Below are 21974 nucleotides of genomic sequence, written 5' to 3'. Positions count from 1 at the left end.
CATTTGCAATGCAGTAGGTCTCACATTGTCTTGAGTTAGAGCTATTGGCATTGTAAATTCATAACTGGACTTTACTTGCCATATAAATTGGTCAACCCTGACTCATTATTTCGTCTTTTCCTGCCATATAATTCCAGTGGCCCAGCATTTAAAGCACTTCCATTTACCATCTTCCTCTATCTTAAAATATATACACCTTTATCAGAAATAAACTTTTGACTTTAGAGTGTAATGCCAAAACACCATAAAAAAATTATCGTTTGGGGGTGGATTGAAAGGTGAAATGAAGTAGGGAGTCTGGAGTAAAGATGGAGAGGACAAGTGGCATAGTAACGGTGTCATGGGCCCTGGAGTAAGAAAGGAAAATGGTTGACTGGAATTCAGGTAGGAAAATACAGCAATAATTATAGTTGAATGAGGTCTGTCGGTCTCTTGGCTGCGGTGCCACTGCACCTCTTGCTCCATTGAGAAACTAAGTCTCAGGAGAGAAAATGGATAGGGCAGAAAAAGAGGAGTGAAAGGAATACAACAGACAATAGGAAGAAGGAGAATGGGTTGCAAAGAAATAAAAGAAAGCAGGGGAAAATAAACGAGAAAATGAAAACATAACTAAGAAGAAATAGAGTAAATGTGCGAGACAAAAGAAAAAAGGGAAGGAAGCTAGTGAACAAAAGATAAAGGTGAAAAAATAATGAAAAGTGTGAAAAGAAAGCAAAAAATTAACATGAGAGAAAAAAAGATAAAAGGCAAGAGAAACGAGCAGTGAAAGAACCAGGGCATGGATATAGTGACACATTTCCCACAGAATGGGAAAACAACTTAGACAGTTCGGATCCGGACAAGTAACTTGTTGCTTCCACATACAGACGGGAAAAAGAGGGATTTATAGTAAAATGTGAATTGACAGATAAAGATTAAAACAAAAAGCACAAGGGAAAGGAAGGAAGGAAGAAAGAAAGATAAAAAAAATAAGTGAAAGAACACACACTGAGTCAAAGGAAAGAGCAAATAAAGACAAAGAAAGAATGAAGGGAAGGGAAAAAATTGTGAAAGTATGATTGCATGATGAAGAAAAAAGAGGAACGAAACAAGGAAAGAAATATAAAAAAAGTTTTTACGAGTTTGAAAGAAGTAGTAGGAAGAGGGAGATAAAAAAGGAGAGGAGTAGGAATAAACAGCTGAAAGAAAGAGCAAAACTGCTAACGTGGATTTTAAGAGGTGGAAAGAGAAAAATGCACGGACAAAGACAACATTGAGAGTAAACAGAGTAAAGGAAAGAACGGACTGGGATAGGTGAAACAGACCCTCTCAAATAAAGATGACAGCTAAGAACAGATTTGATTGGCTCCCCCACGTCCTCAAACAGAAGTCAAAGTGTGGAACAGCAGGGGGTGCATTAGCAGAGTTGAATGCAAACCCCAGTACAGCAATATTAGGGTGCTTCAGATCAGGACTGGGGGTATAGACAGAGCTGTGTCCCGGCCCAGTGCTGGAATAATAGAAAGGCAGCGGGTGAGGAATGAGAAACAGAGTGCTGTGTAATTCCTGGGCTTTGAATAATGGGGCGCTGCAGGTTAGGGTTGAGGTCCACTGACAGAGTTGTATGTGGGCTGCAGTACTTGAATAGTAACTGGCACACAAGGTCAGAAGTGAGGTATGTTAATGGAGCTATTTGTGGAACCTAGTAATGGCATGACAATGTAGTTGAGTGTTAGTCTGGAGGTTCCCTGGTGAAGCTGCAAGTGTTCCCCAGCACAGGAGTGGCATTGCCTCTGAACCACAGAACTGAGGAGTCCAGAAGGGCATGTGTGTGAGCCTTAGTACTTAAAAGAAATGTGCATTGAATTCTAGAATTGATGGATTCTGATGGAGCTGTGGTGCTTCCCGTCAATTTTGGAGTTGGATGTTAGACTTAAGGTGCACTGGCAGAGCTGTTTTTTGCTCTTTTGGGTCCAGTATTGGCTTGGCAGTGGGACTGAATATTAGAATTGTGCTGCTTCAATGGAACTGTATTTGAGTGGGTTCCCAGTACAAGAAAGGAAGTATCCTTGCCTGGGTAGAACTGAGGTGCACTGTTGGAGCTGTGCTCGAGGTCCCAGTACTGGAACAGCAGAGTGTACTGACTGCAAGAACTGAGGTACTCTGTCATACAGTGCACATGGGGTTCCTGCCATTGGCACAGCTGTGGGCTTGGAGTGTGTGAACGGAGGTGCACTGATGGAGCTGAGCCTATGGTCCCAGTACTGGAGGAGCAAAGTGTACTGACTAGAAGAACTGAGGTGCTCTGGCAGACAGCATGCGTGGGGTTCCTGGCACTGGCACGGCTGAGAGCTTGGAGTGTGTGAAGGGAGGTGCACTGATGGAGCTGCGTCCGAGGTCCCAGTACCGGAGCAGCAGAGTGTACTGACTGCAAGAACTGAGGTGCTCTGTCATACAGCGTACGTTGGGTTCCTGGCATTGGCATGTCTGAGGGCTTGGAATGTGTGAACGAGGTGCACTGATGGAGCTGCGCCCGAGGTCCCAGTACTGGAGCAGCAGAGTGTACTGACTGCAAAAACTGAGACTGTCTGGCAGACAGCGTGTGTGTGGTTCTTGCCACTGGTCCAAGGAAGGGCGGGAGCCAGGCAGCTGAGTGAGGGTTCAGAGAGCCCACAAAGACCAAATGTGACCAAGATAACAGCATGATTTATAGTCTTGTTTACAGCTAAGCTCAGAGCAAGAATGCTTTGCAAATGAAAAGAGAAGTTTCCCTGGACAGGAGCAGGAAACAAAATTTTTAAAAAAGTCCACTACAGACCGGATAAACAGGACAAAGTGTAATTATCCAGTAATCAGTCCCTGCTCCCCCACAGAAGGAGGAGGGACAAAGAGGCATGACTGACCACTAGCAAGCAAGGATTTTTAAATGACACTGAAATTAACAAATGAAATAGCGGAAGCCCACCGAAGAAGTATACTTAAAAGTATACAAGAGGTAGTACGCTTACACTCAACCTAAAACGCTTGACATAAAAATGGGTTCCCTGGTCACTTACTATGTATAAGAATTGACAAAGACATAGCAGGGGCATATCTGCTCGTGCAGATATGTCCTCACATGTCATATGATGCACCTGCCCTAGGGCTGTAAGGGCTGCTGTAGGGGTGACTTACAAATATTACTTGCAGTGTTTAGGGGACATGGTACACAGTGTGTGTACCATGTTGTGTTTTCACTTTTAAGGAGCACCTTGTCACGTAGCCTGCAGTGGGCAGTACTCATGAGTTTGGTGCTGGGTACCTTAGAGTGGCCCAAGTTGTGCTTCAGCTCTTTGGGCCCCTCTTCAGTACCCATGCCCTAGGTTCCTTGGGTACCATTTACTAGGGGGGGTTATAGAGGTGCTAGAGCACCTGGACACTTGGGCACCAAGTGACCTGGTGTCTTGTTTTAAGGGAGTAACACTGGCACTGGAAACCTTGTTAGCTTGAACTCAGTGCACTTCAGTCAACGTTGCCTCAAAAACCCAAGCAAAAGGTGTGTGTAGGGGGTACTACAACCAGAACCCAACTTCCTACAGGAGGGAAGAAACAAAGGAGGGAAATGAAATCCTTATAGTTCTACTGTATTTGGGCATGCGCTAATATATCACTCGAGAAATGTTTTCTTAATTACAGAAATATCCAAATTTGACCATACATACTCACCATCTTATCCATTTAAACTACTTTCAGGCACATGTGCCTAGTAGTTTCATAGAAGTATCCTCTTATATGTACATGATATGCCATTTAGGCGATGGAGTGTGACTATTCTCGTTACTTTCAAATTAAATAGTTTGGATATTATGATAGATGGCCATATTATGTTCTGTTCGGTCACCACTAGCATTTGACACATCCGGAAGTTCTCCAATCCTCCGTAATTCTGCCTAGTCTGTATCCAAGTTGAATATCCTGAAGATGAGTTTAACCTGTTAACACACACCTGTAATGGGTGGACAAATGCAGACTAAATGAGGCATGTTTCATTTCTATATCCAGACAGTGATAGCACAATCTAGATACTGAAGAGCTTCCATGAGTTCTAAAGTTTCCAGGTGACAATTAGAAACGGAGTTGAATGAATATGTGCCCTGTGTTGGTATGTATGGCTTTATAAAGATAGCCCTGGTGTTCTCTTTGTGCATATGGGTGGAGAACAGTGTTAGAAAACCTGTTTGATTGAAGGTACAGATTGGAAAAGAAAGTTCCTGCAAATCCTGTCTTGTCAGTGTTTTTGTTTTTTGATGGAACAGTTTGTAAAATCACTTTCTCAGATTGAGGCTAATCCTAAATTCTTTGGCACCTGGCATGTATTAGCCCATGAAATTCTCTGCTGTCCACCTTCACCCTTTATGTCTTGCCAAAACAGGGTTTTAAGTAAGGGTGCCTAATTGCTACGCCTGCTTTGGACCATATACTTAAAAAAAAAAAAAAAAAAATCCTAGAATGGGCACCCAGTTCAGTAACGTGCTAATTAGAACATAGCAGAAATATTATGAAGGAAACTGCAGAGCTGCTTAAAACTCCTAGTTAACTAAAAACCATAAACTGTGTGCCTGGTGCCTGTCTCTCTCGCTTAATCTGTTACACTTCTGAGCTCTACTTCTCATAACACGATAACCTCGGGCAAGTTGAGGAAGAGAGAGAGAGTGTAAATGCAACTGTTGTGGTTAAGTTGTTGAGACAAACACACTTATTCTGGTGTACTGAAATCAAGAAGGCAGAGGCATGGATGATAGGACAGTAAGACTAATATAGGTGGTGTGGTTGCTGTGGAGCACCAAAGTTGTGAAAGGCTTTGCAGTTGTTTTTGGTCGATCTGAATATTGGAATCTTATTACATAACATATATTTGTAAAGCGCACATACCCGTAGGTATCTAGGTGCTGAATAACAGATGTTTATTGTTACCCAACTCAATGGTACTCATTTTAACAACCTCAGAATTTTGGATGAAAGGCTCAGTGGACCCGCCGGGATTTGAACCTATGACCATGAGGTCGAACACAGGTTCCTAAAGTGGATGCCTTAGTCCACTAAGCCACCAGGCCCGGCATACAGTTTGCTTCCCACTATTCTGTACCCTTTAGAAGGCTCACAGATGTGATGGCGAGGGGGCTTGAAGCAGATAGTTCGGCCCCTGCTTTCTCACTTGAATGTGTTGATGGAATAAGTTCCCTGTTTCATCCTTTCATCCTTCTCAATTTTATGGGGGTGGAGGGGAGGTCAGACTAGAATAAGGGAGGTAGGAAAGATAGTGTGAGGGAGAGGTACCTCATTCAATGCCATGAGGCCTGTTCTGTGCTGATGTGTGGATACTGTCAGTTGATAAGAGATGACAAAGGCAGAACAAAGCAGTGACTGTTCCTAATGGGACCAGTTTTTTTTCTAACATGTTACTTCAGTTGTAAAAAAAAAAAAAATTAGCCTTTTCAAAGCAACTCATGCTGCGTTCTATATACACTCTCTTCTGACAGCTCTATCTTTTATACCATCCTCCTCTCAATGTATTAATTGCCTCTGTCTAGTTCTGTGAATCTCTGAGTCACAAACGTGTCCCCGGAAGATCCCCAATGGGGTTTGCTGAATAGGGAATTTCTTGTCTTGCCATTTCCCTCCAGACCCGACTTCTGATTTATGGTACCTTGCTTCTCCACTTGAAGAATTCTCACAGCGGCATTCTTTATCTCCTTGTTGAACAGATTTTTATTCCACTCTCAGCCTAACTTTACAGCTGTTTGGCAAGGACTTACATTTATGCACTGATGTCAAGGCAACTCGAAGAAAGTTTACTAACAATAGCTTGGCTCTGTTACTGTTACGCAGAATAGTACTTCCCGAACACTTCGGTGGGGGTACCAAATACATTTTTTGCCCAGATAAAAGCTTATTTTTTATTTAAATACCAAGTTTTCACAGAAGGAACCTGCTACATTTCTGAGAGGAGGATGCCTTAAGTGTCCAAAGTCAGAATTTTCTTTTTATTCTTCTTCTTATTAGCCAAGAGGTGCCTCCTACACTAAAACATTCCTTACACGGGAGAACTTCACTAAACGAAAGAAGTGTTGTTTGCCCCTCCAAGACCTTAGTTGTAACTTTTTTTTCTAGATCTCAGAAAGCTGTCTGCTGTCACGTCTTGTACTCTTCTTCCCTGTTGCCTACTCACATCTAATAGATAGGACTACTTGTTAATCATTTTCCTTGTCTTAAAATAATTAATTTACTTGTTATTTTATGATTGTTGTAAAGCAGCTTGGAGGGTTGCGGGTATACTGCTGAGTTATGAATGAGCCCCTATGCATACACGTTTAAAGTATTTAAGAGCAGTAGAGAGAGTACTCATGGAATTTTCTGTTGCTGCCTTGTCCAATAGATCCTAAAATATTATCCTGGAATTCTTAGCCCTCTAACAGGAACCTGCAATTCAGTTTGCGGGCATGGAAACAAAATGTCTTGGTTTGTGCAAACAGTGAGATAAACACAATATTTTAAGTGTTTAATAAAAAGTGATTTTTATATTTTCAGCCTCGAAAGCTGTGGAATGCCTCATGGACTCCAAATGGGCAAAAGCTAAAAAAGGAGAAGACGCCTTATTTACGACAAGGGAGTCAGTGGTCGATTATTGCAACAGGTACGGCCTTGGTTGTCTTTTCTTGTAAACCCTTCCCAATGAATAGCAGTAGAAATGGAAGGTATTCGATGATTCCTTCAAATTCCCAACTTATTTAAATCCTCCGGTTTGCTGCCTCTAAAGTACACTTTTACAGTCTTACGGGTCTGAAGGGTAAATACTATGGCAAAAAAATTCCCTCTTTTCACCATAAAAAAATCTCCAGTGTTCATGTTCCTGAGGTGCTTGAGGTCAGTGACAAGCCTCTGGAAATGCTGGTGACCCTGGCTGCTAGGTGGCAGTATCCATAGTTCACTGGGGCAATTTTTGATTGACTCGCATTATGCTGAATAGGGGCTTGGCTGACTAGGTTGGGACAGGCTGAGTGGTGTAATGAATCCTCTCAGCTTCTCCTACCCCATGCCTAATCAGGGACATTTGTGTTTTTTGTCAATCGTGCGAGATGAAACATGTGCTGGTGTTTTGGTTGCTGTGTGACTAAGCAGTTTATTTCTCAGCCCATATAGTTTGGGGAACTATACAACACAAACACACACACACACACACTCTCTCTCTCCTTTTTTTTTTTTTGCCTCTGGTACTGATGTCTTTCAACTGGTGTGCACTCGGCCCCTGCTAGACAGTGCTCTTTCACCAAAAACAAGGTAAAATGGTCTAACTTTGTGATAATTGGCATATACATTAGCACCCCTGTACATCTCTAGTAGATGGTACCTAGGGCATGGGCACTAAAACGAGTCGCTAAGGGATGCAGCATGGATTTTGCCACCTTAAGTGACCCCCCCCCAATACATGTTACTTGCAGACTGCCATTGCATGATGCGGCCATGGTGCAAATCATGTGTGAAAACACAACGGTACAAACTGTGCCATGCCCAAGTCATTGCATCTAATATATATGTAAGCCACCCCTACAGCAGGCCTTATAGCCCTAAGGCAGGGTGCATTACCTTACATGTGGGGGCATATCAGCATGAGCAGAAATGCCCAGTGCTGTCTAGTTCAAATACTAGATAGCAAAGTGAACAGAGAAGCCATCTTAAGTATATATGTACTGGGCCCTGGTCATCACAAGTTCCATTGCTACGTGATGGCTTTGCGGAAATCAATGGTGTTTGGGATCGAACACCTTGTCTTAATAAATCCATACTGATGCAGGGATTGGATTTATTATGACATGCACCATAGAGGTTCCCCTCTGAAACCCTGACTATTCTTTTAGTGTGCTGGCTAACTGGCCTCAACCAGCCTGGCACTACAGACAAGTTTTTGACCCCCCCTATAGTTGAGAACCAGCGCCCTCTAAGGTCAAGAAGCAATGTCTACTCCGTAGAAGGTGTTATCACCCTCTTCCAGCAGGATGGCTAGTAAATCTGCATACCAAAGCCAGGGACATTAAAGCCTATGACGCCTTTGATATGCTACCCTGGCTTCCTCCAGACCTGGCGAATGCCACCCCCTGAGGACTATTTGGCACCAGGACAGGTGGGAAATTAGCAATGCAGTAGGTGTGTTGCAGTCCCATGTTAGTCTCACCCCTAAGGTGGGCTGCAAGATGCCCTTCATGAAAGAAGGGTTCCACCATCTTGTTTTTGGTGGAACTAGGAAGTCTGGGTCAGGGAAATGCCCACTCCCCACACGAATTGGTCATCTAAGGGGGTGTAGTGGTCCAGTGGTAAGTAGCCCATTGGCTACTAACCTACACTCCCCTTAATGCCCCTAAATTCCATATTTAGGAGGCCACCTGGCACCAGGAACTTTGATTCATCTGACTACAAGAAGAAAAAGAACAAAGAAGAGCCCACAAATGCAAGAACTCTGGACTAACTGTAGACTTCGGCGCCAAAGCCTGCCTACCTGCTCCTGTCTCAACAATTGCAAAGACCCAACTCGCCCTGCAGCTGTGCGTCCTCCCAAAGACTCGGAGGCCTGCCATCACTTTGCCAACCAGGCAGCATCTATCTTGGAGAGGAAGAGCCACTTCCATGCACCAGCAGACAACAGCTGCGCCTGCTCAGTTCCCTGTTTTGCTTACCTTCGGGTCCACCGAGGAAGCAACTTGAAAGGAAGAGGATCTCCAGTGTCCAGGAGTGCAGCCCTCTCGACCCATCCTGCTTGGAGACAGTGAGCCTGTCCGGAGCCTCCCTGCATCAATGCCTGGTGTACCACCGCCAATTGCAAGTACCAATGCTTGTTTGTGTTCAGTTTGAACACCACCTCCTTAAAAACCTACCTGCACAACGTGAGACTTAGAGAGGCCAGCTCCACGTCAGAAGTCTGCTTGCTGTGCTTCTTTTCCCCTCTTCTGCAAGTTCCTCGAGAACTGAGAGAGCCTCAAACTTGTCTACCCCCTGGACAAAACACCTATGCACTCTAGCCCCACCAGCCCGAATCCATTGAAACTGACAGTGTCTCTGTGGTCCTGAGACCCACAAGAGCCGAGCACCCCTTTGAGTTCTGCAGGGCTGGTCTCCCAGTCTCTACTTGCAGCCTTTTTCTGTTACAGGTGTTCTCCATTGACTTCAGCTGTAGCGTCTGAGGCTAACCTTGCGACCAGCACCTCCGCACCCAGGCACACTAGGGCAGGTAACACAAAACTGCTGGTTCTATGGACCTTGGACCCTACTTACCTTAATCCAGAAGATCAGACCTGCGAGTCATTTGCAAGTGACCCTAAGCAGTGTATGTTTCCCCCCCAAGGAATAACATTACTGTGTTCGAGGCTCATGCCTCAAATCTAACAGCTGTATTTACTGTATCTTTAAATATCGCTAACTCGAAAAGTACTTACCTGATCTTGAAGATCCTGGTGTCTAAATTAATATAAAAATGTATGTTATTTTTATAAATTGATCTTGAGTTTCTTCTTGAGTGTGTCTCATTTATTGACTGTGTTCAACTAATGCTTAACACTACCCTCTGATATAGCTAAACTGCTTGCCGACACTACCACAAAGAAAGCATTTTGGATTATTAATTTAAGCCCTGTAAGCCAATAAGGGTCGTCTGGACTACCTGCATGGTGTACCCCTACATTGGCACACAACATAGTCAGCCTCCTGTCTTATGCTGTTTTGCTTGTCTGTTTTTTCTTATTTACCTTCCCCACCCCCCTCCTCTATACTCAACAATATCCAATGGAGGTGTTCCATCCTTCTGCTTTTCTGTTTGTCATCAGAGCCAAGCCCTGATGAGTGGATTTTTATCCTAACTGTACCCCTGTTTTGAGTGACGTATGTGATGCCCCTTCGCTCCATGTTGCGGTGCCTTTCGGTGATGGCAGCAAATTAATATCCAGAGGCTTTTCTTTTAACTTATGCCACTATGGGGTGCCTGCCCACTGGCTGCAATGGTTAATGTTCCTTGTAAGTCTCTTTCCTTTATGATGTGTGTACAGATGCAAAGGGTGTCTCCTTGTCCTTCAGTTTAATCGAGTAAGTAGAGGTCTGTTTGAGACCCATGTCCATGTAGCATTATATCGCGATCTTCCTTTGGGAGGGCTGCCATCCTGCGTGCACTCCTCCTGAGGTTTCACTGGCCAAATTCTGATATATCTTGTAGGGGATGGGAATCCGTCTCCAATCATTTTGTTTGACTGGACAGTAACATCCTCTTGTGTATTAAAGAAAGTACGATACACATGGTAGGTATAGAAACGTGTTTATACGCATATAATACAATAATAATTTTTAAGGCAGATATATATTTTAGCCGTGTAGTCTTTATTTTTCCCTTTGTGTTTATGTAAATGCTGTTTTGCATGTACCAATTTTGTAATTTTGGACTGTCAAATTGTAATGAATGGTCTACTGGCCGTGCGGCAGAAAAACATTTACAAGTTGCTCTGTATTGATTATTTTGGTAGATATTTTTAACAGTTGACTGTATCAGATTGTAATATTTGAATAAGGAGATTTATTGTGGCATTTTGATTTTTAAAATGATGTGCCGATGTCTTACAGATCTCTTATCTGGAATAAGCTGCTCTTGTCTGACTGATCCTGTTTAGAATAGATTTCTTCATGCCTGACTAAAAATTCCTATGAGGTTGCTGGCCTGCAAGGCGACAAGAGCAAATGTGGCAAAACTACATTGACTAATGTGTGTGTCTCTTGGCTGCCTTCACTCCTCCTTTAATGGACTATGTGAAAGTTGAGTGTTATCTAGCATTCCGAAATTAGGTTTGAAGCAACAGGTTCAGACAGACCTCTGTTGGTATTGAGTCTCTGTGATTAATTTGAAATTGAATTTTGCTAATGCATTATTCAGAGAGCTTCCCTTATGTTAAAACACCAGTCTTCAGTGTGTTCTAAATTCTGGTGCATGTTTACTGCTTTAAAAAAGATCATAGTATATCTTGAGGCCTCTGCTCTATGCATTGGCTCCTGTGCCTAAGCGTGTTGAATTTAAGCTGCTATGTTTGGCATTCTGGTTTGTTTGAAATTTGGTGTCCCTTATAGCTCATTTAAACATTCTATATCTGTACTCCCTCATGTGCTTTGTGATCCAGGGCTCTAGGGCTTCTTTCATCCTAAACCTTTCTGTTGGAGACACAAGTGGGGATTTTTCGTTGATGGTCATGTTCTGATCCTCTTTTCTTTACAATTTCATGAAAAATAAATTTTCATACCAGATGTGAAGCTGACCCACCGCAAACACTTTCCTGGTTTCGCATTCTGGTCTTTGGTCAAATGTGTGGTGAATCTAGAAGGGGGATCGAGTGAAGGGCCTTTCAGTAATATGTGCAGAGGTGTGTCTTTGACATTAGGAGTTACTATTTTGCATCCAATAAGCAAGCAGTACCTTCAGGTAATCTCCATTTTATTTGACTACTATTCAAAGTAATCTGGTAAATTAGAACATAAGTTTTATAATAATTTAGGGAAATTGTAATTGTAAAATGCTTCTGTTCAAGCCATTGCGGGGTGAAACAAATTCTCAGTAAGTTGTTGGAAGTGACATTTAAGTGAAATCGCCAAAAAAGAAATATTTGGTGGAGGAGGCTAGGATTGATTTTGAGCTTAACCCCCTCGCTGCCAGGCCTTTTCCCCCTCAGGTGCCTTTTTTTGGCTATTTAGGGCAGTCCGTGCTTAGGCCCTCATAACTTTTTGTCCACATAGGCTACCCAGACCAAATTTGCGTCCTTTTTTTCCAACATCCTAGGGATTCCAGAGGTACCCAGACTTTGTGGGTTTCCCTGAAGGAGGCCAAGAAATTAGCCAAAATACAGCGAACATTTAATTAAAAAAAAAAAAAAATAGGAAAAAAGGGCTGCATTAGAAGGCTTGTGGTTTTTTCCCCGAAAATGGCATCAACAAAGGGTTTGCGGTGCTAACATCACCATCTTCCCAGCTTTCAGGAACAGACAGACTTGAATCAGAAAACCCCATTTTCCAACACAATTTTGGCATTTTACTGAGACATATCCCATTTTTACTATTTTTTTGTGCTTTTAGCCGCCTTCCACTTAGTGACAGAAATGGGTGTGAAACCAATGATCCCAGAAAGCTAAACATTTCTGAAAAGTAGACAAAATTCTGAATTCAGCAATGGGTCATTTGTGTAGATCCTACAAGGGTTTCCTACAGAAAATAACAGCTGAAATAAAAAATATTGAAATTGAGGTTAAAAAAACGGCCATTTTTCTCAATGTTTTACTCTGTAACTTTTTCCTGCGATGTCAGTATACGTCTGCTGGACTCTTCCGGTTGCGGGGATATATAGGGCTTGTAGGTTCATCAAGAACCCTAGGTGCCTAGAGCCAATAAATTAGCTGCACCTTGCAATGGGTTTTCATTCTATACCGGGTATACAGCAATTTATTTGCTGAATTATAAAGAGTGAAAAATAGGTATCAAGAAAACCTTTGTATTTCCAAAATGGGCACAAGATAAGGTGTTGAGAAGCAGTGGTTATTTGCACATCTCTAAATTCCGTGGTGCCCATACTAGCATGTGAATTACAGGGCAGTTCTCAATTAGACGTCTTTTTTTACACACTGCCTTACATTTGGAAGGGAAAAAAGGAAGAGAAAGACAAGGGGCAATAACACTTGTTTTGCTATTCCGTGTTCCCCCAAGTCTCCCGATAAAAATGGTACCTCACTTGCGTGGGTAGGCCTGATGCTCGCGACAGGAAACGCAACATGGACACATCACATTTTTACATTGAAATCTGATGGGTTTTTTTTTTTGCAAAGTGCCTAGCTGTAGATTTTGGCCTCCAGCGCAGCTGGCACCTAGGGAAACCTAGCAAACCTGCACATTTTTGAAAACTAAACAACTGGGGGAATCCAAGATGGGGTGACTTCTGGGGCTCTGACCAGGTTCTGTTACCCAGAATCCTTTGCAAACCTCAAACTATAGCCAAAAAAACACTTTCTCCTCGCATTTCGGTGACAGAACGTTCTGGAATCTGAAAGGAGCCACAAATTTCCTTCCACCCAGCGTTCCCCCAAGTCTCCTGATAAAAATGATACCTCACTTGTGTAGGTAGGCCTAGTGCCCGCAATAGAAAATGCCCCAAAACACAACATGGACATATCAAAATTATCAAATACAAAACTACCTGTTTATTGGGGAGTTGGTGGGGGGGTGTTGGAGACACCTGTGTTTTTGGTCCTGGGCTCAGCAGCCATCTAGGGAAACCTACCAAACCCAGACATTTCTGAAAACTAGACACCTGAGGGAGTACAGGGAGGTGTGACTTGCGTGGATCTCCCAATGATTTCTTACCCAGAATCCTCAGCAAACCTCAAATTTGGCTAAAAAATCACTCTTTCCCACTTTCCTGTGTGGGATCACCGCACCGGGACAAATGTCCTACCACCCAACGTTCCCCTCAGTTTCCCAGTAAAAATGATACCTCACTTGTGTAGGTCTGCCAAGTGCCTGTGACAGGGAAGAGCAAAAAATCACTTTTTTCCACTTTCCTGTGTGGGATCACCGCACTGGGACAAATATCCTACCACCCAACGTTCCCCTCAGTCTCCCAGTAAAAATGATACCTCATTTGTGTAGGTCGGCCAAGTGCCTGTGACAGGGAAGAGCCAAAAACATGTCGAAATTGAGTGGGAACCAAAGCGGCCCAAAAGGGCAGTTTAAAAAAAAAAAAACATTTTTAGGCTGACAGGTGCAGCAGAATTTTTATCGTATAGATGAGACAATGTTGGGTGGTAGGAATTTTGCGGATTCCTGCAGATTCTGGAAGGTTCCATCACAAACATGTGGGAAAAATGTGTGATTTCCAGCAAAGTTGGAGGTTTGCAGGGCATTGTGGGTATGAAAATGGTGTGGGGTGCATGTGAAGCACACCACCCTGGAATCAACCAGATGTTTAGTTTTCAGATGTGTCTGGGTGTTGTCGATTTATCTACGTGGCAGCGTCCAAAAGTCAAAAAAGTGCAGCCCTCACCATTCGAAGCGGGACGATTTTGAGAGTTACCAAGCTCTCATGGCCCAAATGTAAAACCAAAAACCCAAAATAATCAAATGTCTTCTTGCTTGCTACGGGATAAGATGTTTTAGTGTGCGGGGGGAGAGCTGAAAGACTGTTACCCCCTTCAGTTGGGGTGGGGGCATAACCAGGCCCATACTGGTTGGTAGCCACCACCCCACAATTTTTTAATTTGTTTTTGTTCCATGCCATCTAGTAGACTTTCGGCCCTCTTCACCCCCCCCCAGGATGTGGATCGGGGGGTAATTGCCTCATCTGCCCACTGGTGGGCAGAACAACTTTGGCCCCATTTATTTGGGGTGGGGTTATGGCCATAACACCACCCTCTTATTTAAAAAAAAAAAATCTTCTCTGGTGGGCTTTCTGAAATGGCCTAGAAACAATTTGGCCCCCCAGGGAGCAACCCTCGCTGAAGGGGTTGCTCTCTAAACATAAAAGAAAAAAAAAAAGATCCCTGGTGTCTAGGGGTTTTCTGCCCTCCCCCCTGGTGGCAGAAATGGCCTAAAAATTATTTGTCCCCCTGGGGAGCAGCCCTTGCCCAAGGGGCCGCTCCCCTTATGTCTATTTAAACAAACAAAAAAAAAAACACTTGTGTCTACATTTCTGCTGCCCGATCGCATCACGATCGGGCAGCAGAAATGCTTGCAGAGACGAGAAAGGAAAGGCCTTTCCTTTCCTTTCATGTCTCTGCTGCCCCCCTCCTCCCGAGCGGAAGAGAAAAGCTGAGCATTTGGGATGGGAGTTGACCAGACATCACTTGGGGGGTTGGGGGTAGAAGGGGAAGCAATTGGTCCATGGCGAGCAAGGGGTTAAAGTAAGCTTAGTATTCTTTCTCACTGAAGTGAGGGATGTATGAGTTTAGTGATATTTGCAGCTCTGGACTTTGTATCATATTCTAATTTGAGTAACACTGTGTTACAAAATACCTCTCAAGCAGTGGCACTTTGATTTGACTTATGCTGTTTTCTCCTGTAAGACTTTTGAAGAAGCAGTTCTTTCACCGTGCTCTGAAAGTGATGAAGACGAAGCCTGAAAAGGATACAAAGAAGGAAAAGGAGAAGGAGAAGGAGAAAGAGAAAGGAAAGAATGACAGTGGCAAAGAAGATGAAAAGAAAAGTAAAAAAGAAGTTGTGAAGGATGACAAGCCAAAGAAGGAGAAAGAGAAGAAAAAGGACACTGAAAAAGAAGAGAGTAAAAAGGTAATTTAATTGTCCATTGCGCTTGCATAGTGTTGATTTGCACACCAAACTGACAAATGCTTTTAAGCTTATTAGTAAAATTGATAATGACGCTTCCAGCTAGCACTTTTAAATTAGCCATTGAGTTATCAATACCTTAATCATTTTAGATATACAGGGCGTAAGAAATGGTCACAGCTGCTTGTGGGCAATATAAGTAATGTTTTCTGTACATGTAACATCAACCTTTGTGTAACAATTGGGCTCAGCATTATGCATAGTATCTTCAAGCCTGTATAGAGGACTGCAACATAATTAGGATCTTGGACCACCTTCAAACATAAGAGCATACCCAGTATTCTAAAAGCTCATTATTCTTGCCATTCACTAAAGCCATGTACAATCAAAACAGTAAATTCACATGAATAATAGCATAGATGGGTACACAATTAATGCTGTTAAGTTTTTAAATGTCCGAAGATGCACAAATCTGTCCTTTTTCCCCCTATGAAAACAGGAAGAATCTAAGTGAGTCATGAAAATGGAATAAAGCATATTTTGCACATGTTGGTGTTTGAATGCACCTACCATGTTCAGTTCTTCTTGTTTTGCCTTTAGGAGTTTCTCAGACAGCTAAGCAGATCCTGCAAGGTGGAGGGCTGTTCACAATTCAGAAGACTTCCAGATGTAGGCATCATGAATATTTGAACAAATAAAAAATCACTCCTTCCTCCCACACCCCAAACCATAGAAACCGTGTTAAAATCTGTTCTCGCACGCCTGCCTCCCAAAATTACAACAATCTCCTAATCTCTTCTAGACATGTAGTTGTAATGTAGAGGGTAATCTGAGAAGAAACAGACGTATAAATTACATCGTAATAACAGTTGGTAAGTGTTCATGAAAGTCCAATGAAGAGCTCAGCACAACTGTACACTGTGATTGTGTTTGCCTCTAGAAATGGCAGGAGTAGAGTAAGCTTTGCTTGTCAGCACTCCTCTAGTAAACCTCTTTTCTGATGGATACAACTAGCTGTGTATTCCTCACCTTATGAATTCTCCCAATGCGCCAGCATTCAATGGAATTTTTTTCTTCCCAACTCTCTATGTCAACGAGGACATCACAATTGCCGACTCCCACACGACTCCGTCTGACGTCATCGTGGCAATAAGAGGTCCTCGTCGGCGTACTGACGTCAGTTCCCTTTTTTCGTGCCTTCGAAGCATAACGTTTTTTTTCCTTGCTCTTTGGAGTTACTGTTACCAAAGGTGTTTAATTGTAGGTTACAATGTCTCCTCCTCGGAAATCCGGATTCAAGCCTTGTCTGGAGAGCAGGTGGCGCATGTCGGTGACGGACCTGCACATTGACTGCCTGTGGTGCTTGAGTTCTGAGCACAATGTGTGGGAGTATGGTTCATGCCAGAGGATGAACCAAAAGGAGCGGGAGGCCAAACTCTTTTTGGCCAAATCGAAGAAGAAGGAGAAGCATAGGAGTCACTGCAGGTCTTCTTCCAGAAAATCCTCGAGGTCGCACAAGAAATGGCATCAGCATGATTCCCGGCGTCGTTCAGATAGAGGTCGGTCCCGATCGAGGTCTCCATCAAGTCCGCGACGAGGGAGGTTAGTTCAGCGGCGACTCCATCACCTCGTAGTCCTCAAGCTTCTCCGGCTCCTTCAGTCTTCGAGGTGGTTGTGCCTCAGGAGAGTCCTCGCTTTTCGCCTGGAGCACAATCGGACAGGGGTATCCAGCCTTCCCGGATCCGGCGGCATTTTTAAATGCCATGTTCAACATCTTCAATTCTTTGGCTCCTGGTGGTACACTGGCTGGTCCCACATGTCCTTTGGCCTTTTCAATAGGTGCTCCGGCTCCATATAGACCGGCGCTGTTTATGCCCTTTTGTCCTGCGGAGGGTGTTGGTCCATGCTCATTCGACACCGGTGAAGCGGGCCCGTGAGCCCTCGGCGCCAATGGATTCGGTTCCGGCATCGGATGGATCCGTAGAGAGGGGTATGTCTCCTGGTCCACGTCAGCCGAGATCTTCGACGTCAGTGAATTCCATGTCGACGCCGAGAATAGAGGCCAGGTTGAGGTCAAGGAGAAAGGCTCTCAGACTTTTAGAGGAGCGAGAGTATCTGAGGCAACTCTGGAGGAAGGAGAAATTGCTGAGCCCCTCGGTGGGACTATGAGGGTTTGGACTCGGCAAGGGGACTAGATACTCCCCCTGAGTGGGATCTAGCCTCTCCTGGGGAATTTACAGAGGAGGCAGCCTCTTTTCAGTCTGTGGTAAGGAAGGCAGCACATTTTCTGGACCTCCCATTACTATCTGCAGAGGTCAAAACTAATATCTTAACTGAGGTCCTCCATCCTGACTCAGCTGCTGCGGAGCCACTTCGGCCTTTTAACAATGCTCTTATGGAGCCTATTCTGGAAGTCTGGAAGAAGCCTGTGACTTCGTATGCTGTTAGCAGATCGGTTGCAAGGAGATATAGAATGGCTCCGGGGGACCCGGGTTTCCTGCCGAAAACATCCAACTCCGGAGAGCTTGGTGGTACAAGCTTAATGCTCGTCTCATTCGGCTCCTGGTTCCTTCCCTGGCACGCCTTCAGACAGGGAATCCAAGAGGATGGAGCAGTCTGCCAAAACGACCTTTTCTTCTTGTAGCATGGACGTCAAATCTGCCAATAGAATGTGTTTTGGGCAGATGCATACATGCTCTGATGGACGCGACCAAGGCTGTGCTGCCGGATCTGCCTGTTGAATGCTCAGGCTGCTGCTACGCAAGTTATTCAGTCGGGTCTGGACACTACAGACTCTGTGGCCAGAGCGATGGGCACTTATATTGTCACCAGAAGACATGTGTGGTTGAGGTCTTCTGGGTTCTTGACGGATGTCCAGACGACCCACTTGGACCTGCCCTTTGATGAGGACAAATTGTTTGGGGCTAACGCTGACTCTGCATTAGAGTACTTTAAAGAGAGAAGGGCTACTGCTAAGTCCTTGGGCCTGCAGGCTTCCACTGCCACCCCATTCAGATCCTTTAGGAGGTTTAGGGGGTTCAGACGAGGAGCTTCCTTTCGTGGGAGACCCCAACCAGCAGGCCAGCAACCTTCAAGTCTGCCATATAGACCCTATAGAGGGCGGGGTAGAGTTAGAACAAGAGGGGCCACCCAGCAGCACCCTTCCTCTTCCCCTTCCTCGGGGGGGGCGCAGCAATGAAAGCAGCCTTAGTTCTCCGCCCATTACGTCTCATGTTTCTCCTGTAGGGGGAAGGTTATTTCATTTTCTCCGCGGGTGGGAATTTATCACATCGGACTCCTGGGTCCTCAATATTGTGGAGAAAGGTTATTCCCTTCCTTTTCAGGAGTTTTCCCCTCCCATCCTTTTGCACAGAAGATCATCTCCTGTTGTGACAGCAGGAAGTTCTAGTCCTTTTATCAAAAGGTGCAGTGGAGTTGGTTCCAGAGCAGGAAAGGGGTCAGGGTTGTTATTCAAGATATTTCCTGATCCCCAAGAAGGATGGTCATTTGAGGCCTATCCTGGACCTGAAGGTTTTGAATTGGTTCCTCAAACAAGAGAAATTCAAAATGCTGACCCTAGCGCAGGTGCTTCAGGCATTGAACAAAGAGGATTGGATGGTGTCAGTCGACTTGCCGGATGCTTACTTTCATATCCCTATTCTCAAGTCGCACAGGAAGTATCTCCGGTTTCTGGTGGGCTCGCAACACTACTGGTTTGCGGTCCTTCCATTTGGTCTTACTTCCACACCTCAAGACTTCACAAAGGTGATGGCGTTGGTTGCAGCAAGTCTCAGGAGGAAAGGAATAGCGGTATTACCTTACCTGGACGATTAGTTGATCAGTTGATCAAAGCCAAGTGACCAGAGGTCGTGTTGCATCACCTGCGGATGACAACCCAGTTGTTGTTCGATCTGGGCCAAAATCTCACCTGGAGCCCTCTCAGTGCCTCCTGTTCTTAGGGACACAACTTTGGATCGGGCCTTTCCTCCGCCTCAGCGGATTCAGGACATTCAGGCATTGATTTCACTGTTTCGAAAGGAAGTGGTTGTTCCAGTCCTCAAGGTCCTTCGTCTGCTAGGTCTGTTCACTTCTTGCATTCTGTTGGTCACTCATGCACGCTGGCATATGAGGGCTCTCCAGTGATGCCTCCGCAGGCAGTGGTTTCAGCACAGAGGGGATCTCGAGGAGTTGATAACGATCTCCAGAGACACTGCAGCGGACCTGCAATGGTGGGCTGTGGACGGCAACCTTTCCCAAGGAAGGCCGTTTTCACTACTGCCTCCAGTGGCCACGGTTATAACGGAAGCCTCCACTCTGGGGTGGGGAGCTCATCTGGGGGTACCTGGAGGTCAAAGGTCGTTGATCTCAAGTGGAACAGATGTTTCATATCAATCTGTTGGAATTGCCGGTGACACGTCTGGCTCTCAAGGCCTTCCTCCCTTCCCTTTGCGGTCAATCGGTCCAAGTCGTGACCGACAACACTACTGCGATGTGGTATATAAACAAGCGGGGAGGAGTAGTGTTGTACCTTCTCTGTAGAGAGGCTCTGCGGCTATGGTCCTGGGCTCAGGACCATCGGATTTGCTTAGTAGCAAACCATCTGGCCCGAGTTCTAAACGCGTGTGCGGACAGTCTCAGTCAGCATTTCTCGGCTGATCACAAGTGGCGGCTCCATCCAGAACTGATCCGTTACATCTTCCAGATGTGGGGGTTTCCTCAGGTAGACCTGTTTGCCACTTTGGAGAACGCGCACTGCCTGTCGTTCTGCAGCCTCCAGTATCTGGGTCAAGGGGCATTGGGGGGACGAGTTTCAGATGTCCTGGCACTGTCAGCCTTTCTGTGTCTTCCTGACCAACCTTCCTTGTCTAAGTCCCCTATAGTTGTAAGGTTCTTAAAAGGACTAACTAATAGGTTTCCTCCCACTCCTTTTGTTATGCCTCAGTGGGATTTGAATTTGGTTCTCATTTTTCTGATGGGTTCACTGTTTGAAACTTTGCATTCTTGCCCGTTACGGCTTTTGGTTTTAAACACCATGTTCCTCACAGCCATCACGTCTGCTAGGCGTGTGAGTGAGCTTCAAGCTCTTAGTGTTAAACCCCCTGTCAATTCTTTTCATGCAGACAAGGTGGTGCTGGGAACCAGGGCGGCTTTCCTACCAAAGCTAGTTACTCCCTTTCATTTGGGGCAATCCATCACACTCTCGTCCTTTTACGGAGGGTATCCATCCATCCAAAGAGGAGGAGAGACTGCATCAGCTTGACCCAAGGAGGGCTTTAAGCTTTTATATTGAAAGGACCAGAGAATGTCGAGTGGTCGATCAACTCTTCATTGGCTATGTGGGGAAGAGGAAAGGCGAGGCCGTCCATAAGAGAACGCTGTCCAGGTGGGTCATTCTTTGTATTAAAATATGTTATTCTTTAGCTAAGAAGGATCCTCCTGATGAAATCAGGGCCCATTCCACAAGGGCGAAGTCTGCCACTTCAGCCTTGTCTAGGGGTGTTCCAGTGGCTGACATTTGTAAGGCCGCAACTTGGGCTTCCCTCCACACTTTCGCTAAGCATTATTGCTTGGACGCGAAGGTTAGGAGGGATGGCCATTTTGCACGCTCAGTGCTGCAGGATTTCTTGGTGTGACCACTCAGGCACCCACCTCAGAGTGTGGTGCTGCTTTGGGACTCTATTCATATGGTGAGGAATCCACAGGTAGTTGTATCCATCAGAAGAACAAGTTACTTACCTTCAGTAACGCTTTTTCTTGTGGATACACTAGTTACCTGTGGATTCCTCACGGTCCCACCTGCCTCTCCGTTGCCTGTCTGGTCATACCAAGTTTTCTTTGGGTGAATATGTGTATATACCGAAGAAGATTCAGTAGCTCGAAGGGTATATCCTAAAATCAGAGTTACATGCTAAACAGTGATCTCTACAAGTGCCCTCTCACATATGAAATGTGTGTGGGAACGATTTATGTGTTTTTTGGTGGCAGAGAAAGAAGTAGATCCTATTGATAGCTGGATAGCATCTTCTTATGTTGCAACTTCTATTTTGTGCATTTTCAGCCATCCCGTCTATTTTTCAAGTACACTTACAATCCCATCTTCTCCTTTAAGTAAAGGTAAAAAATATAGGTTGAACCGTATTGAGAACAAATTTTCAAGGTTGAATCAGCCTCTAAAATGTATGAAATTCTCCAAAAAATTCGGATTGTAAACAAGTGGCTGCTTATGTTGGCAGCTGCTTTTCCAGAACAATTCATTTGCACACCTAGTTTGCAAACCAAACCTGGTGACCAAATCTCAGAGTCATCTTTTCTACCTTAATCTGACATCCTTGAATTTTGTAGCGTTGCTCCTGATATCAGACAATACAGACATCTAGGTCTCCCAACGTAGTATGCATGAGTAATCCCAAGGAGGCTAAACATCCTGCAACTGGGGCTTGCTATTCATTCAGATGGAAGAGTTTTTGTTAATTGTGCCAACAGAGAAACTACAGTCCTATCAGGAGGATGTCATTCTTTTACACCTCTTAATCTGATTAAAAACTGCAGTTTTCTTCCATTAAATTTCAACTTTCAATAATCATAGTTTACCAGTTGTTTATTAACTACAGTCATATTTGCCAAGGTCTGGAGACCTCAGAACACTCCATAGCCTGTGTTATCACTTAGCT

General features: G+C 44.5%; 1 protein-coding gene across 1 annotated transcript in view; it reads left to right on the top strand.

The window, feature by feature from the left end:
• SEC62 (SEC62 homolog, preprotein translocation factor) overlaps positions 1 to 21974 on the top strand; it is a 221727-nt gene that overhangs the window by 42847 nt on the left and 156906 nt on the right. Inside the window, exons 3-4 of the mRNA XM_069213191.1 lie at positions 6547 to 6652; positions 15084 to 15306. Coding sequence (XP_069069292.1) covers positions 6547 to 6652; positions 15084 to 15306 — 329 coding nt within the window. The remainder of the gene's footprint in view (positions 1 to 6546; positions 6653 to 15083; positions 15307 to 21974) is intronic.

The sequence above is a fragment of the Pleurodeles waltl genome, chromosome 11 (genome assembly GCF_031143425.1).
Source record: "Pleurodeles waltl isolate 20211129_DDA chromosome 11, aPleWal1.hap1.20221129, whole genome shotgun sequence".
Classification (NCBI taxonomy): domain Eukaryota; kingdom Metazoa; phylum Chordata; class Amphibia; order Caudata; family Salamandridae; genus Pleurodeles; species Pleurodeles waltl.
This window is presented reverse-complemented; position numbering and strand designations above follow the sequence as displayed.